The following is a 16,813-nucleotide window of genomic DNA, read 5'->3' as shown; positions in this document are numbered from 1 at the left end:
GTCGTCCTCTAGGGCCACTGCCCCTCGGAACTGCTCGGCCAACTCCTAGCACATCTGCTCATAGCCCTTTATACTTCCTCGGGGCAGCTTGTGGTACTATTCTCGGGCTCGTCCCTCTAATGTCAACGGGAACACCCTGCACCTCTGAGCTGGTGTCAGCCCCTGCACACCCGTCATGTCGTTGAAACGCTCAATGTGCACCAGCGGGTCACTTCGCCCGGAGTATTTGAGGTCGGGGAAGCAGAAATCTCTTGGGATTATGGTACCCATGATCTCAGTTGATAGTGGAGATTCTTCATCTAGCATTATCCTCCAGCTTGGGGGCTTCCTCTTACCCTGTATCTCCTCTATCACTTGCGCTAATCTGCGCACCTCTCCCTCCAATTCTATAGCACGGTCAGGGTCACGTGCAGCTATCTGATCTCGCTCCTGCTCGACATTCTGCAACCGCTGTCTTAACTCTCCTTCATCAGCACTGGCCCCTCGGCCATCAGCTTCCGGTACTCGCCTGGGGCGAGGTTGGTTCCTCCCTTCATCTACTTGCTTTCCAGGAACCCGACCAGTGCTTCTGTGGGGATGCACCCCATAAGGTTGGTCTGCCGGCGGAGGGATTTCCTCAACTCTACGCCTCCGAAGGTTGAGTTCTGCTCCAACATCATCTCTCCCCCCGGGGATTTCGCAATCCCTTCTCCGCTCATCTCTCAGCTCATTCAGTATGGTAGCAAGAGTCTCTATTTGCTTCTCCATCCGTTCCAATCGATCTTGCATCACCCTCTCTCGGGCTTCATTTGTAATTTTCCGAAGGGTGATTGTCTCCCCCGATTCTTTATCCTCCCTCAAAGCGTCCTTTCTTGGCAAATCCATGTCTAATTGTTCGTTGTTTCTCCGGTAACTACTAATTCGGTGGTAGCTTTTTATCCAGCTCCCCACAGACGGCGCTAAAATGTTGATGCTGAAATCTGCTCGCCCTTGGACCGACCAGATTCTTTCACCAACGCTTATGTTATCGACTGTTTGCTCGAACCACTAAGGCTAGAATCACCCTCCTTTCTCTCACTAGACCTGCATTCACAAAAATGGGTCAGAGACACCAGTGGTTTTGCCAGCGTAAACCCTCTGATGCCTAAGTTAGCACAAGGTGTTTACGGAAAAACAATGTAATTTGGATTCAAGAAGTTTGTTAGAAATTTGTAAGGAAATGGCCTGGTTGCAATTTGGCAGCGTTTTCCCCCTCACCGTTTTTCTGTCCCCCTCTTCATTGATTTCTTCTTCTTTTATAGCCGCTCTCCCCACGTTTCCGTTTGCCCTTCATCCCACCTTTTTCGGGTAGTGGCAGCCCCTCATGGGACTCTAACTGTTACATTGTGGGCAAACGTGGATCTCGCGTGTCCTTCAACGGTTCTGGGAAAAGCGCAACTACCGCGATTCTGTGGGATCGTGTTCCCGTTTTTCTGGGGATGAGTGCCGGCTCGGTATATACCTCTGGTTGGTATGTTCCCTGGTTGTATTCATCTCTGGTCGGCTCATGTTAGCCCCCGTGTTCTGCTCATATCACTTTGGCTGAAGCGATCCGTGCCGGGGTGGAAATAGTAGCATGACCGACTTGGTGCTTTTATGTACTCAACATTACCCTTAACAACAGTTTGTAGACGGAAATAACTGAAAAAAAAATTAAAATTGTTGGCTATTTTACCCTCTTTAAATTATTGATATTTTCTTAAAGTTCCTACAAATAAAATAAAATTAAAAATTTGAAAAATCCTCTTTAAATTATTGATATTTTCTTAAAGTTCATACAAAAAAGATAAAATTAAAAACTTGAAAATGAAATAGTTATAATCTTTACCTATGATATTGTAAATCTTTGGAATTGACAAAGATAAAATTGTCAAAAAATAGGGTTTGTGCTTTTTGCATCAACAATTTTAATTTTTTTTTAGTTATTTCTGTCTACAAACTGTTGTTAAGGGTAATATTGTCTTTGCACAGTCAACTAACGGTCAATGTTAAAGTTAACTGACTGTAGGGAGTTTTTTACAAATAAACAAATTCTCGCCATCTACTTGCAACAAACCCAAACCTCAGGGGAGGTTTTTAAAAATTACCCATTAATTAAATAACTAAAGGCATTTATATTCCTAACATCAAACAACCGCCAAGATTAAAATTGCAAAATAAACCAAAAATTGATATTCAAGGAGGGTTTGGGATGTGTTTAAAACATCAAGAGGGTTTCGATTAGCTTTAGTAAATAAGAGAGGGTTTCGCTCTTTTTCCCTCTTAATTATAAGAATTTTTTTCTTTTTTCCTTTTCCTTCAATCTCAAGAACCTCGATGATGATTCTGTTTTTTCCAGTTCAACGTACTCAATTCGGTTAGGCTAATGTAATTTTGTGCACCCTACTTGTTGTATTGAATCAAAATATTTCTTGAAAACTATTGAATTTTTCTTTTTTTATTTTATATTTTTTTAGGGGTGGCAATCTAGGTCCTTATTTATTTTTTATGGAAAATTATTTCTGCACTACCTTTATTTTGTCATATATACATCTAGCCACCACAAAATTTTGAATTATTTTTTGCACCCCCTTTGTTTTTAAGCTTGTATCAATCAATCACTTTGACATTAAAAATAATCATTTTACCACTAAGTGAATTAAAAGACTATTTTATTCTACAAAATTTAAAAAAATAAAAAAATTATAATTACAAAAATATCCTAAATTCAATCAAACAAACAAATCTCAAAATCTATGATAATAATTTTTAAATGAAATTATAATTATAAAAAATTAACATCTTGTAATTATAATTACAAAAAATTATAATTTCATTTAATTTTTGTAATTAAATTAAGTATAAGGAAGTTTACAAAACTTAACATGAAGAGAAAAGTTCCCTATAATTATTGTAAACTTCGCTATAATTAATATTAAGAAACTTCCATACACAAATTAAATTAAATTATAATTAAAAAAATTAGCATAACACTCTTTTAAATGAAATTATAATTATAAAAAATTAACATATTGGATTTGAGTTTTATTTATTTTATTAAATTTAGGAGTATTCTTGTAATTATAATTTTTAAAATTTTATAAAATAAAATGGTCAATTAATTTATTTAAGGGTAAAATGGTCATTTTTAACACTAAAATGGTTGATTGATACAAATTTAAAAACAAAGGTAATGCAGAGAATGTGTCAAAATTTTATAGTGGTTAAATGTACATATAATAAAACAAAAGTGTTGCAGAGATAATTTCCCATCTTCCAATATGTATGAAAAAATTTTAAAGTTTGAAAGCTAATATAGCAATTATAATTTATAAATGATATTAAATTTGTAATCTTTTATATTTTTTACTTAATTTTTGTATATGAATTCACATTCAATTCAATTCAATTCGTTATGAATTCTCATAGGATAAACAAATAGCAAATAAATTCATATTTCATTCGATTCATTTATTAATTTTTCTAAACGAATTAGACGGATTAAATCAAATATTCATTTTATAGATGAATCAAACTTGAATCCTTAGATTTTAATTCGTTTAATGAAAAAATCATATCTGAATCAATATAATCCTGACTCAATTCATTTACAATTCAATTCGTTTATTCATTTTACTGCCTTAATTTTTTTATTAATGAAGATTGCTTGGTAAAATTTGACATTCCATTTAAGAAAGACATTTGGATTATTAGTTTAGTACTCTAAACAAAATTACAACAAGAGATTTTACAATTCAGTAACAGAAAAATAAAAAATAAAAAATAAAAACTAAAAAGAGAGACAAGAGAAATAGAGATCGACGCATGGATGTATAGCTTACAGAATATCAGGTATAATTTCATAACTATAAAATATCTTTTAAAAGATAAATAAAATTTCATGAATTATCTACCATCAAAACATAATGACGGTGGCAAACTAAACGACAAAATAGTTCACTTCACTAATAACAATAACCATTCGTAATCTATTCCTCTTTGTGAAAAATCTATAATTGCTAGGTTAATTATAGCTTTCATTAAATAATTAACAATATCATAGCTTTTTACAAGAATCAATAAAGAGGCCGAAATGAAATAAAAAGACGAGGGGCGAGAGTCTGAAAATGGCATGGGAGTCTATTTTTCTTTGTTGCGGGGTAAGCTTATTTCTAACATATGTTAATGTGTGATTTTTATGCTTAATTACGTATATGATTATGACAATGGCAATGGAAGAAACTAAAATTGATGAAATGAGAAATTATTTTTTATTAACTTGTTCGACAAACTGCTTATAAAAACAAAGACCATTATCAATGACTACTACTCAACTGTTCGTTTCAAGAATTCACCAACTGAAAGAAACAAGGCAACATGAACACCAACTGAAGAAATATGGAAAAGATATACACAGACACGGGTAGGGTTCAACTTTCTCACAAACCACCACTGCAAAGACGGAGGGCAGGATGGAGGATCGACTCCTTCTGCACTATCCGCAAGGGTACGACCATCCTCTACCAGATATATAATAAACCAGATGATCGATATCCTTATCAGCAACTCTTATAACTACGATGACATGCAGTGGCTACCAAACTGCAGCTATTTATCTAACAATCATTCATGCCCCAGATGCATATATATTATTTGAAGAATCTAGGCTAGATCTGAGAAAGTAATCACAGAAAATACTCTTGAGTTCAACATAGGATTTCTACACAAAAAAATAAATCAATATGAAATATCCCAATATCTCTACAAAGTATCCGTGCCCCAACTCCCAACAACAAGAGTGATTTGTCTCATTACTAAACTAACCTGAATCTGTGAATTCCTAGAAACATTCTTACAAAGAAATAAGTAAATCAATGCATGCGAAATAACAATACACCAGCAAGCTACCTGAATCATTCCATCAGAAAGAGATATTCTACACTCTTCGATCCTCCTGCTGAAGGCACCAAAACTCCGAATTGAATAATCCGCGAAGCTAAAATGTCTCATTGCTGCCTGTAGAACAGTATCATATAACACACGGTTTTAAGTCACTTGTGGTTGTCAATGGAATGCAATCCCAAGGAATGCATTAGGATTTGATATTTTTTCATCCTACCACAGTCGGAAGGCACAGGAAGATCATAGGGACCAGAGTCTCTTCTTTCGCCATAGTAAGATCAACAGAACCACCTTTGATTTCATTGAAAGTCTGCTATAATTTGAAAAAGCAGCATGAACCACATGTGGGACTGTATAGGATACTCCAGCATCTGATGGACGCAGAAAAGGGGTTACATCAGGCACCAATCATCTGGTTTTGTGGCAGTTCAACATCATGACAGATTTGAGCTTGCTGCAAAGATCATCCAATATATAGAAGCAAAATGCACTCCTAAAGGCAAGCTTCCCCCAAAATACAAGACAGATTGATTCTCTAAAGTACAAATCCAGCATGTCTTCAGCACAAGAGTTTAGTCCGCAATTCAAAACAATTAGCTGTAAATGACACAGATATGCTGCATCTGTTTTACTTGTTGAAGTACCATACAGGCTTCTACATTACTTAAGATCAAATTTGCCTGAAATTTTTCTCATGAAATTAGAATGAGATGGCTTTTATACTTATATTAGACCAGAGAAACAAACAAAATGCATACTAAGAATTCAAGATATCTAAGAACAAAAAGAACAAAGCAGATTTTCTGCCAAACTAGAACCACTAGCAAAAATTTCTTGAAGCGCGCCCTGCCTCCCAATAGAAGCTTACTCCTGCATACACTGTCCATTAAAATTCTGTATACTGAATCAAAGTGACCACTATTAATTCCAGAACCAAACTCTTCATAATTTGTTTTTCTTGTTCAACTCCACACAGTCTATATCAATTACCAAATTCCTAATAAGATTGTATATACAAAAGATAGTCATACCAATACCAACAGCTCATCAAAGGAGTTGGTCCTAAGCTGTGCCAAAAAAAAAAAAAAAATAGTAAAGAGGGTGGACGTTTGCCATGGCCCTATACAATTAGAAATTCAGAACAAAGAAATTTTAGTACTCAAGGTTTTGAAGCAACAAAAATTCAATAAACAGCCATGAATCACCCCTCATGAGATCCTTTGATTTCAAGGACGCAAAGTGAACAATGAAGCAAATGACTACCTCTGCATGCTCACACTGAAAATTACATAACAAACCAAAGCAAATTTAACGAGCCAAAGAGATCACGACCTGATTACAAAGAAAAGATGCAATAAGAACCATGACCTCGCCTGTCCTCATAAGGCACAGATCAATGACAAAGTATACTCACAACATGACCCAAAAGCAAAGAAAGTAACAACAAACTATGCATTTGATGAAATAAAAATATAAAGAGAAATAACCACGAAGTTCAATTGCTGAATTCTGCACTAATTACAAGGCAGAACAGAGCAAGTGGGGGGGATTAATAAGGGAATCTCATCTTTTTCATTGCAAAGTAGAACTGCATTGCAAACCGAAAAATCAATTATCACACAAATCAAAACCAACATTATAGTAATATATTTAAACTAGAGTTTTTTATTCAAAAGCATAACTCGTTCAACAAACAACAACATATAAAAACAAAAGACCATATTATCAATTATAACTAGTCTTCTTCAAGAAGACAAAGACAACATAAGGACCATCTTGAACAGAAAAGACATTGACACGGGGCGCAGTGAATCCCCCTCAGAAACCACCACCTCGGAGACGGAGGACGAGATGGAGGGTGGACTCCTTCTGAATGTTGTAATCAGCCAGAGTACGCCCGTCCTCAAGCTGCTTCCCAGCGAAGATGAGCCTCTGCTGATCAGGTGGGATCCCTTCCTTGTCCTGAATCTTGGCTTTGACATTGTCAATGGTATCAGAACTCTCTACCTCCAGGGTAATCGTCTTCCCGGTCAATGTCTTAACAAAAATCTGCATGCCACCCCTCAGACGCAAAACCAGATGAAGAGTTGATTCCTTCTGAATGTTGTAATCCGCGAGCGTCCTTCCATCCTCCAGCTGCTTGCCAGCGAAGATCAAACGCTGCTGGTCCGGCGGAATCCCTTCCTTGTCCTGGATCTTGGCCTTGACGTTGTCGATCGTGTCGGAGCTCTCGACTTCGAGGGTAATCGTCTTTCCCGTTAGGGTTTTGACGAATATCTGCATGCCCCCACGGAGACGAAGCACGAGGTGAAGAGTTGATTCCTTCTGGATATTGTAATCGGCCAAGGTGCGGCCGTCCTCGAGTTGCTTTCCGGCGAAGATCAGCCTCTGCTGGTCCGGCGGAATCCCTTCCTTGTCCTGGATCTTGGCCTTGACGTTGTCGATCGTGTCGGAGCTCTCAACTTCGAGAGTAATGGTCTTGCCGGTTAGGGTTTTCACGAAGATCTGCATGCCTCCACGGAGACGAAGCACCAGATGAAGCGTCGATTCCTTTTGGATATTGTAATCGGCCAAGGTGCGGCCGTCTTCGAGCTGTTTTCCGGCGAAGATCAGACGCTGCTGGTCCGGAGGGATTCCTTCCTTGTCTTGGATCTTGGCCTTGACGTTGTCGATGGTGTCGGAGCTCTCGACTTCGAGAGTAATGGTCTTGCCGGTTAGGGTTTTCACGAAGATCTGCATCTTTTAAAAGTTTCTTAGCGAGAGAATTGGAGAGATTTGTTGAGAATATCGAATAACCCGATTGGGTGAAACAGGTGAGAGAGGAGCGCTTTAAATAGAAGAGGAAGCCGACTCAATTAAGGAAAAGGGGAAATCCTGTTTGGACGAATAAACGGGTCAATCTGAGTCGGCGAGATATTTGGACACGCAACGTAATTGCCTATTCTCTTCCTTGTACCTTCCGTTAGATTCTGGACTTCCCTGGGCTCTTTCTTGTAACCCCCGTTATAAGTCAGCAGTCAGTTTTGACTGGTGATGTTCAACGGGCGTGGTTGAAATTTTTGGTTTAAACTACACGGCCCGAATTCACATGTACTATGTCTAGCCGTGCTGTGGGCTGAGTCTATGAAGAAGTATGGTAATTGAAGTTTTCTAAGCAGACACACCTTAGTTGTTGGTGCTCTTTTCCCGAAGCCCACGGGGCCTTCGGTTTTAATACTCTTAACACTCAAGTCTCAGGTCAATAATAATAAATTAATATAATTGTAAGAGAATGTAAATATCTAAAAGTGTATATTTGATATAATTTATTAAAAAGGTATAAGTACTTATTTAATTTCATAATTTTTTTTTCATATTTTTTTGTTGTTATGTGGTTGTTTTTAGTAGAGCTTTTGAACTTTAAGTTATTTTGTCTTTATTAAAAAGATTAAATTTTGAGTTTTTGAGAGTAAAAGTTGAAAAGTTTTTTTAAAATGTTAAAATATCTAAACTATCTTTTATTTATTAAGCAATCTTAATTCATTTCTTTATTAACATAACTTTAAAAAAAAATTGTACATCAAAGTAATTTTTTTAATAAAAACTCTCATTAACAACCAAATAACTAAAATTCTTTTGATAACAACTTTACTTATAAAAACTCTACTAATAAGGCTCTATTTAAATAAGCTCTATTGAAAAATCTAACCAAATGGAGCCTAAACGTATCATACTAAATTACTTACTACTTACTAGCTAGTTAGCTTAATTAGCTTAGAGCCTAAGGTATAGAATGCTTAGATAATACATAATAATAATGATAATAATAATGTGTAATTATTTTAAGGGTTAACATTTGGTTGTTAACTTGGACTCACATAGAGATAAGGGTCATAGTATCATAAACTATGTCCATAAAACATTAACACATAACATTAACATTACATTAGCACACAAGTACAAAATTAAATTATGTAATTTCACAATAGTACGATAAATAAATTTAATTCATAGAGGCATGGATCATGGGAATAATTAATTAAAATTAAAATTACAACCCTTGAATACCAATTATAATAAGTCACAACTTACAACCATGAAATATCAATTACGACAAATTACAATTACGAAATATTGATTATTAATCACAACTACAGTAAATGAATATGGCTAATTATGTGTCTGTGGCATGTCAAACAAGCTTATATGTGTCAACATAAACCTGATCTGCCAAGGTGAACTGCACATTTGAAGGTCATTCGTTTGGAAGGACGATCAAGGCCATAGTCTCTCGTTTTGTCTCTTATTGTTATAAATTATTAAAAAAGTTCATTTAGATGACGCAAATGTCTACTTGAATGATTTAGCCTTGCATTATTATTGTTTTATTAATGTTCTACTACATTGATGCCGTGTTCTCGAGGGTGTTGAGCTTCTTCTACATCCATGTTGTGTTCTTGAGAATCCATGATATTTTAGAATATAGAAAAATTTTGAAAAATAGACAAATAATAACTTTAGTGTTCTACTGAAATTCACAACTTACCAGTTCAATTATTGTTGTTAGTGTCATGGTATATTGGTGTGTGTGTATAATGGATTTAGCTACCTTATGTTTAATGTAACATACAGTCTCTCTCACAATTGAGTCACCTTACGTTAAACGTAAGGTAGTAGCTCCCATATATAATACATATTAGTAGTAACTATACTACAAAAAGTACAAAAGTTGGTTTGGTAAGTCAAGGTAGGTATCTGAGGCCCAGAGGTAGGTAGGACAAATTTATTAAATTATTAAAATTGAACTTGAGGTAGATAAGAACACAATAGTAAATTGTTTAGAAAATCAAAAATTGAAAGAAAGAAATAAATAAATAGAATAGAATAGAATTGTGTAAAGTAGGGATGGCAAAAAAAAATTTTGAATCCAGCCTGCTATCTTTAATGATTTGGAAGATTCAGATTTGAAAAATCTGCCTTCGTATTAGTAAAAGGTGCGGATTTAGATGCCAAAAATGAATATTTGTGCGGATTCAGATGCGAATAAGGATGCAAATACACTTGAAAAGTTGAATATTCATTTGCGCATAATTTTTTTAGAGATAAAAATTTAAAAAATAAGAAAATGAATAGTTAAATTATAAATCCAAATCCTAACATCTAAAGTTTCTAACCTAGTCCTAAAAACCAAAATCCCTTTGCTCCAGATCCAAAACCCTAACCCCCAAATCACTAAATTAGTTGATAATCGCATCTCTTGCACCATCCGTCGCCATTTGGTGTTATTGCTAGATTCCAACCCCCTGTCTAGCTTCCTTTTCTTTACTCCCCACGCCTCGCCCATCTCACTCCCCACTTACTTCCTACTAAGAATGGCAAAATGTCGGGTCGGGCTCGGGCTTGGCCAAGCCCTACCCGACCCAATAAAAAAAAATTTGAAACCCAACCCTAAAAAAACCCGAACACTATTTAGTTAGGGCCGGGCCGGGCCCGACTCGAATCGAGTCAACATCGGGTCGGGCCCAACTCGACCCTACCGAAATAGTTAACTCTCCCATTTACCACCACCATTTCAATCAATTCGGCAATTCCTCAACCATTTCAAACACAATTCAATTCCACTTTCCACAACCATTTCAACCCTACACACAAATCAATTCCAAAATCCAACATGAAAAACACACAATGCAATTAAATTAAAAACACACAATGTAATTCCACAACCATTTTATTCATACACAATTCAATTTAACAACCCAATATAAAAATAAAAAATAAAAAACTCATGTCTTATACAAATAAAAATACACAATTTAGTTCTACAACCCAACATTAAAAAAAAATGTCTTATACAAATAAAAACTCATAAAAACACAATTCATTTTTTTTAATAGGGTCGGGTCGGCTTTAAACCCGAGCCTAACCCAAAATTTGTTCGGGTCTTAAAATTTAGACCTTAACCTGACCCTAACCTAAAAAATTCGGGTTGGGTCAATCGGGCCAAAAATAGGGTCGGGCTAAATTGACAAACCTACTTCCTACGTTGTCTTTGCTCGTACATCTTACTCCCCACTATTGTTAGCTTCTTATTCTTTTTCTTGCACATCCCACTCCCCAAGTCATCTCTGCTTCCATATTTCACTCCACATGCAATTGCTGCTCGTACATCTCATTCCCCACTACTGTCTAGCTGTAATTTTTTCTCTTCATCTTCCTCATTTTTTTTCTTCTACTTCTTCTTTGCCTTTTCCTTTGATAAGATATGAAGGTCGTCAAGGGTACTAAAGCCAAGCACTAGGTATGAAGGTTACACGTAAAGCATACCAAACAGTGCATGGAATTATGCATACAACATGCAAGTGGCTGAAGGAGAAGTCTGGAGTAATCTTTATGAGACTGTTGTTGATTTGGTGGAGAATTGTTATTGATTTATTTTCATTCTGTTACTCATCTAGTTAGGATATTTAGCTAGTTGTTGAGTCAAGGTTGTTATCTTAGCCTACAATCTCAATTGTTTAGTTGAGTTGTTTTGCTGTATTTCTTTTACTACAAATAAGCTCCAGTACTCATGAATAAAGGTATTCAGTATTATTCAAATTCAACTTGTGTGGTTGTTCTTACCCTGAACAAAACAATTATTATTAACGCCTTAACTGGGACCATATCATCCTTCCTCTTCCTCCGCCTTAAAGATGAATTTAATATATATATATATATATACACTCACTATATGACTCAACCGGTCCTGGTGCTTCATGGCACACATGATCCACCAAGACATAGAAGAACCATTTCTTTGTGCTCAGCAAACCAGGCTAGGAAAACCTCTGTTTCAGAAGCAGAAAAGAGCCTCACTTACTCTAAGATAAGTAGCCCGAGGCATGCCCTGCCTCTTACTGGTGATAGTGCAGGGCCAGCCAGGTGTTCGGAGTATGAATCGTCACTTCCTGTTTATGACACCCATGGATTTGGGGAATTTATCATAACGGGATAACGAAGCGCCTCCCAGAGCGTACCACTCAAAGAACAGTCTGGCGATCAATAAGAATGTGCAGGCGATGAGGGTTTAGACGATTCTTGATAGGAAACACGAGCGCTGTTATATCGCTGAGTTCAAGAACGACGAGGAGCGTAGTAATGGCAGCGTTGAGCGAGCTTGCAAGAGGCGAGAGGCTGTGAGTCAATTCGATAGGGTTTTTCCACTTCACTCTCTGTCAAAGAATAGAATGAATGTGATTCCGGGAACATGGACGGAAACGAACTACATACAAAAGGACATATTCTTTCTTTAGTAAGATTACTCTGGGGAGCATAGTGAGGGCATTCCATCCTTTAGGGAGCGAGACTGTGCCGAAGCGTGTAGAGCTGAGGTGGATTAGTGCATTTAGTTGGGCCACTTACAGTAGAAGTGCATAAATCCGAATATGAATCATCAAGGGAAGAATATGAATAGATATGATTATTGGCGGATTATTGTTCCCCGGGATAGTAGGAATAGAAGTTCAACCCCCTGCTTCGCACTTAGAGAACGAATGTGAGGACCAGGAACACACATAGTTTTGAAGGCCTCAGTGGCGTCAATAGGCATGGTTTAAAAGTGTCGATTCTGAGTCCAAGGTCGATAAGAAAGATCTGAGGTTGATAAATTAGAATATCCCAGATCCATATTATAATTATTGATTTCCAGTAATATCGATGCCTCCCTTAAGATTGAACACTTGTCCGGTCGAAACAAAAAAAAAAGAATAGAGTCTTGTTCGTCAGAGTCTCCAGTGAGGTCGCTTCAGTGGGCTATTAGGTGAGGCCAATACTGAGGTCTTCTTTAGTACTGGGAGTTCCATATACAACATATATTCAGTTGGGAGTGTACGATCGGGTGAATGCCCTCTTGTAAATGCCTTGACACTTCTCCATCAGATTTACAATTTCGTTTTTCAAAAACAGAAAGGTAAAAATTATGTACCAATACAGAAGGATAAGTGTATATTATGTTATGTAAAATGTAAAAACAAGTTGTATAGCTCAACTTCGTCGAGCCTTGTTTTTCTCGGTCCTGCCTTTCTGTTTTTTCCCCCAGAGCCTGAGGTGTCGATGTCGGTTGGGATTTCCCCTGCACTCCTTCATTGTTGCCCCTTTTTTAGTAAGGTTGATTGGTTCAAAACCTCGTCTCTCAGGTCATTTATTTGACCTTAATGAGCTACAAAGTCCTCAATCCTTGTACCGATGACTTCAGGACATTGAGATTCCCCTGTAGGTAAACATTCCAATATACCCAGTGAGATTGAGGGTCGACGTAGTTGAGGAAGGATTTCATTACTCTGGCTGCCGAAAGTGGTAGACCTTCTTCATTTCTTCACCATTGCCAAGTCCCCCCGGCGAATGCACGGGTCATATGGTGCATCACAGGGGCCTGGAGAACTGGTAAAAGGAATCGTTTCGTTAGAGAAGACTGTGTCTGAGCAAGCAATTTCCACAATGTACCCTGGGAAGGTTGGAGAGGTCGAGTCGCGAAAGCACTCAACTGACGAGGAGATTGAATCCGCGAACCCGTTTATTAAAATAAATAGGATGCTTCTCCGCGCCAGGATATGAATGAATAAGTTTCCTACCTATGGCTAGAAAGAAGTTCCTAATCTCTGCCATTGCAAAACCCCGACATATTGGTCTCCATCCTAATCCGTCCCGCCTCCCGGCAAGGACAAGAAGTGAACGCAAAAAGGGCAGATAGTCTAAATCTAAAAGGGAGGACTGCTCAGCTACTTAATATGGGTCCCGATGACACAAACAACGTTATCACCAAAGATCACATAAGCCCGCTCTGCTGTCAGGCTTAGAAAGTGCAGACTGAGATGCAAGCAGAGGTCAAGAGAGGCGTGGTAGCACAAAAGAAGTCCTCTATAATAATGAAACCTAGTCTGCTGCTCGCTTGTCATGAGCGGCGGTGGGCGCACTGTAGACAGCTTATGACCCACAGGGTCGAATTCGCCAAAGCGGAGGCCAATAATGGGCCAAACAGCGTCATCATCAGATGAGAAATCACGATTAGGGGCCGCTGATCAAAGGCAGGCATGGGATCAAGACTAAACAATTTGTTCAGGCCCACCACCAAATGGTTGAAGGGGTTACCCCGTTCGGAGAGACAGAGATATACAAGAAGAAGAGGTAATATTCCATATTGTGCTGTGGCCTCCAAACTAAGTTCGCGTCTTGACGGGAAAAGGATTGACATCGAGTTCTAGCTTTTGAGATCAAAGGCTGGAGCCGGCTCGGCCCGGCAGACTACGCAACTCTTTGAGGTTACGAGGTGACGACATAGATTCACAATGGTTTTCACCTTAGCTGGATCAGCCTCAATTCCTCTTTCACTCACGATGAAAGCTAAGAGCTTGCTCGAAGACAGCCCAACTAGGGTAGGGGATTTTACCTCTTTTTATTGAATTAATTCAGAGGCTCAAAGGTAGGCTCCAAAATTTGCAAGATCATGCCGAGAAAGTTGAAAAGCCACAGGCTCTCGTTCATTTTACCAGTCTACAAGAAAGAAGGCAATGAGTAGTGAACAACAGGTAGAGTAGCTTTATATATAGGGGTGGTAAGGTACTAGAAACGGTGGTATTGAGTTGAGCAGCAAAAGCTATCAGGCGAGCAATGGTCCCGAGTAGTTCATTAAAATCAGACCCATAACGCAAGGGAATAAGCGGGCGATAACCAAACTTCAGTAAGAGTAACAGAAGGATGAAGTAAGTGCAACAAAGGCCAGTTAACGAGAAAAATGACCTTTACTCTCGTTTTCTGTCTTCGAATCTTAGTTTAATTCCTTCCTCTCTCGCCCTATCTTACTAATATAATAAAGGAGCTCGAAAGCTGCGAAGAAAGTCGAGCTGCTCAAATTGATGTGGTGAGGTATTGGAATTGTTCAGCGAATATAGAGAAAGACACAAAAAAAGCACCATGCCATACTAGCAGTAAAACCAGGTAGGTAGCTTTCGCTAATAAGAGATGGGTTTGCGGCAGGTGTCGTAGATCTACTATTAAGTATTCAGGGGCATGAGCAGGGGGCTCAGGTTTGGATCCCCGCTCTAGATGAAGAGGATTTTCGTTGAGGCTGAGTCCAAAGAGCCCAAAGAGGGACTCAAGTATTTTACTTTATAGCATTCCACCTTGCATTCATGTCGAATGGGGGAACTCTCTAGGTGAACCCCTGCGATATGGGTTAGATAAGTCTTGCTTTTGGTCAATTTCAGTCTGGTCTTAGGTTGCCGTTTCATCCTTTCGTGAGGACGATGTTAGATTTCTACAAGCGTGCTCCTGGTCAAGTCAATGGCAACTTCTACAAGATTCTTTGTGGAATTGTCGTCCTGAGGGCCGAGAAGAATAAAACTATACTTATAGACTGAAGCAGTGTCTGGAGAAGGAGAGATTCAGAATATGCAGTTGAACCTCATCCATTTGGTGATCATTAACCCATTTGTCTACCACATACAGAGCCCTCTTAAGATAGTTTGTTGTCTAACACTCTAAAGACAGCATTCTTCTCCTGCACAGTTAAAAGGCGCCATATCCTGAGGCTATGAACTACTGCTGTCATCTCTTTTCTTTCTCTTGAACGGGTATACTTTTTTCTTCTCTGTTTTGCTTAGCTTTCGGCTTTCGAATGCTACCGGATGCCCTCCTTGAACAAGTACCCGGCTCAATCTGAGGCATCAAAGTGTACCACGAGAATAATCTTGTAACTGAAGCCTGGTTGGCTCGACTCTCTTTAGTTTGTCAATCGCCATTTGACAATCAGGAGACCAAAACCTTTTCTGTTTCTAGTCTTTCTTCATTCAAAAAGTCTGTTAACACTACTACTTTCTTTGAATAACCAATAAAAAGCTGATAATAGTTTGCCAAACCCAAGAAAGATCTTAATTCAGTGACCTTAGTGGGCATAGGCCACTCAAGAATAGCCTTGACTTTTTTTTCTAGCAACCCCTAATACAATAAAAACTTAATCTCTGTCTGAGCGAAGCTGCATTTTTCCTGCTTTGCTTCAAATACAATTCATGCTCACGGCCAGGACTAATCTTAAATGTGGAACATGCTCTTCAAGGGTCCGGCTGTATACCACGATATCATCGAGGTAAACAACAAGAAAAGGGAAGGGGTCAATGTAGAGCGAAAAACAAAATTCATCAAATTACAGAAAGTGGCAGGAGCATTGGTCAGGCCAAAGAGTGATCTTTGAACGCTACTACGCATCCTTACAAATAGTATAGTGTAAGGTAGGTTTTGGGTATAGCAGGACTTGAACCCGCGACCATTAGGTTAAAAGCCCAATGCTCTACCAACTGAGCTATACACCCCAAAAAAGATGTAGTAGTAAATAAGGATTGGTGCGGAAAAGAAAAAAAAAGATTCCCTCTCCCTTTGGTCGAGAATATTCCATATTCCCTCTTCTTCTCATCATATTAAAGGAGCGCGGCTCTGTGCTCGTACTGCAGAGCAAGCGAAGAAAACGTAAGGGCGCGCGTTAGCACTCCTGCAAGAAAACGGCCTAGCTAACGCGCCCCTTATTGAAAACTCAAGGAAAGCCTTGATCGATATGAGAAAGATGCGCTCAAGCACCCAACCTAGACTATACTATACAAGGGGCTTGGGCTCGAAAGCCGGCCTTAGTCAACAAGCACCTTTATTAGTAAGGTTGCTTGTTTCCACTCATTGAAGATTCTATCTACAAAAGAAGGTCAACGGGGAATACTAAAGTTGCTCTCACTGACACCATCTACGAGAAGGTGAGGTCGTCTTTCTTTCCAGCCGCCATACGGTTCGCCTTAAAGCCTTACCTTAAAGAGGGAGAAAGGGAGGAGCAGTTATCTATGTAATTACTTGTTGGCCGTTGTTCCGGTCGAGCACTCTCTTTTCTTTGTCTAATTCCGTCTTTCCAAACAAGACTGAC

At 38.4% G+C, this 16,813-nt stretch overlaps 1 protein-coding gene and 1 non-coding gene across 2 annotated transcripts; both read right to left on the bottom strand.

The window, feature by feature from the left end:
• Window positions 1–6,546: 6,546 nt before the first annotated feature.
• LOC102612878 (polyubiquitin 3) lies at window positions 6,547–7,762 on the bottom strand. The gene has a single exon (XM_025099614.2). The coding sequence runs from the start codon at window positions 7,636–7,638 to the stop codon at window positions 6,718–6,720; it is 921 nt and encodes a 306-aa protein (XP_024955382.2). The 5' UTR covers window positions 7,639–7,762; the 3' UTR covers window positions 6,547–6,717.
• Window positions 7,763–16,147: 8,385 nt separating this feature from the next.
• TRNAK-UUU (transfer RNA lysine (anticodon UUU)) lies at window positions 16,148–16,220 on the bottom strand. The gene has a single exon. It is a non-coding gene; the product is annotated as a tRNA-Lys (tRNA).
• Window positions 16,221–16,813: the final 593 nt, after the last annotated feature.

This window comes from Citrus sinensis, chromosome 6 (genome assembly GCF_022201045.2).
Source record: "Citrus sinensis cultivar Valencia sweet orange chromosome 6, DVS_A1.0, whole genome shotgun sequence".
In the NCBI taxonomy this organism is placed as follows: domain Eukaryota; kingdom Viridiplantae; phylum Streptophyta; class Magnoliopsida; order Sapindales; family Rutaceae; genus Citrus; species Citrus sinensis.
The sequence above is the reverse complement of the archived record's forward strand: the minus strand, read 5'-3'. Positions and strand labels throughout refer to the sequence as shown.

What these genes read in the sequence shown, in the direction of transcription:
- LOC102612878 (XM_025099614.2), bottom strand. Translation starts at nt 7,638, where the DNA reads ATGCAGATCTTCGTGAAAACCCTAACCGGCAAGACCATTACTCTCGAA.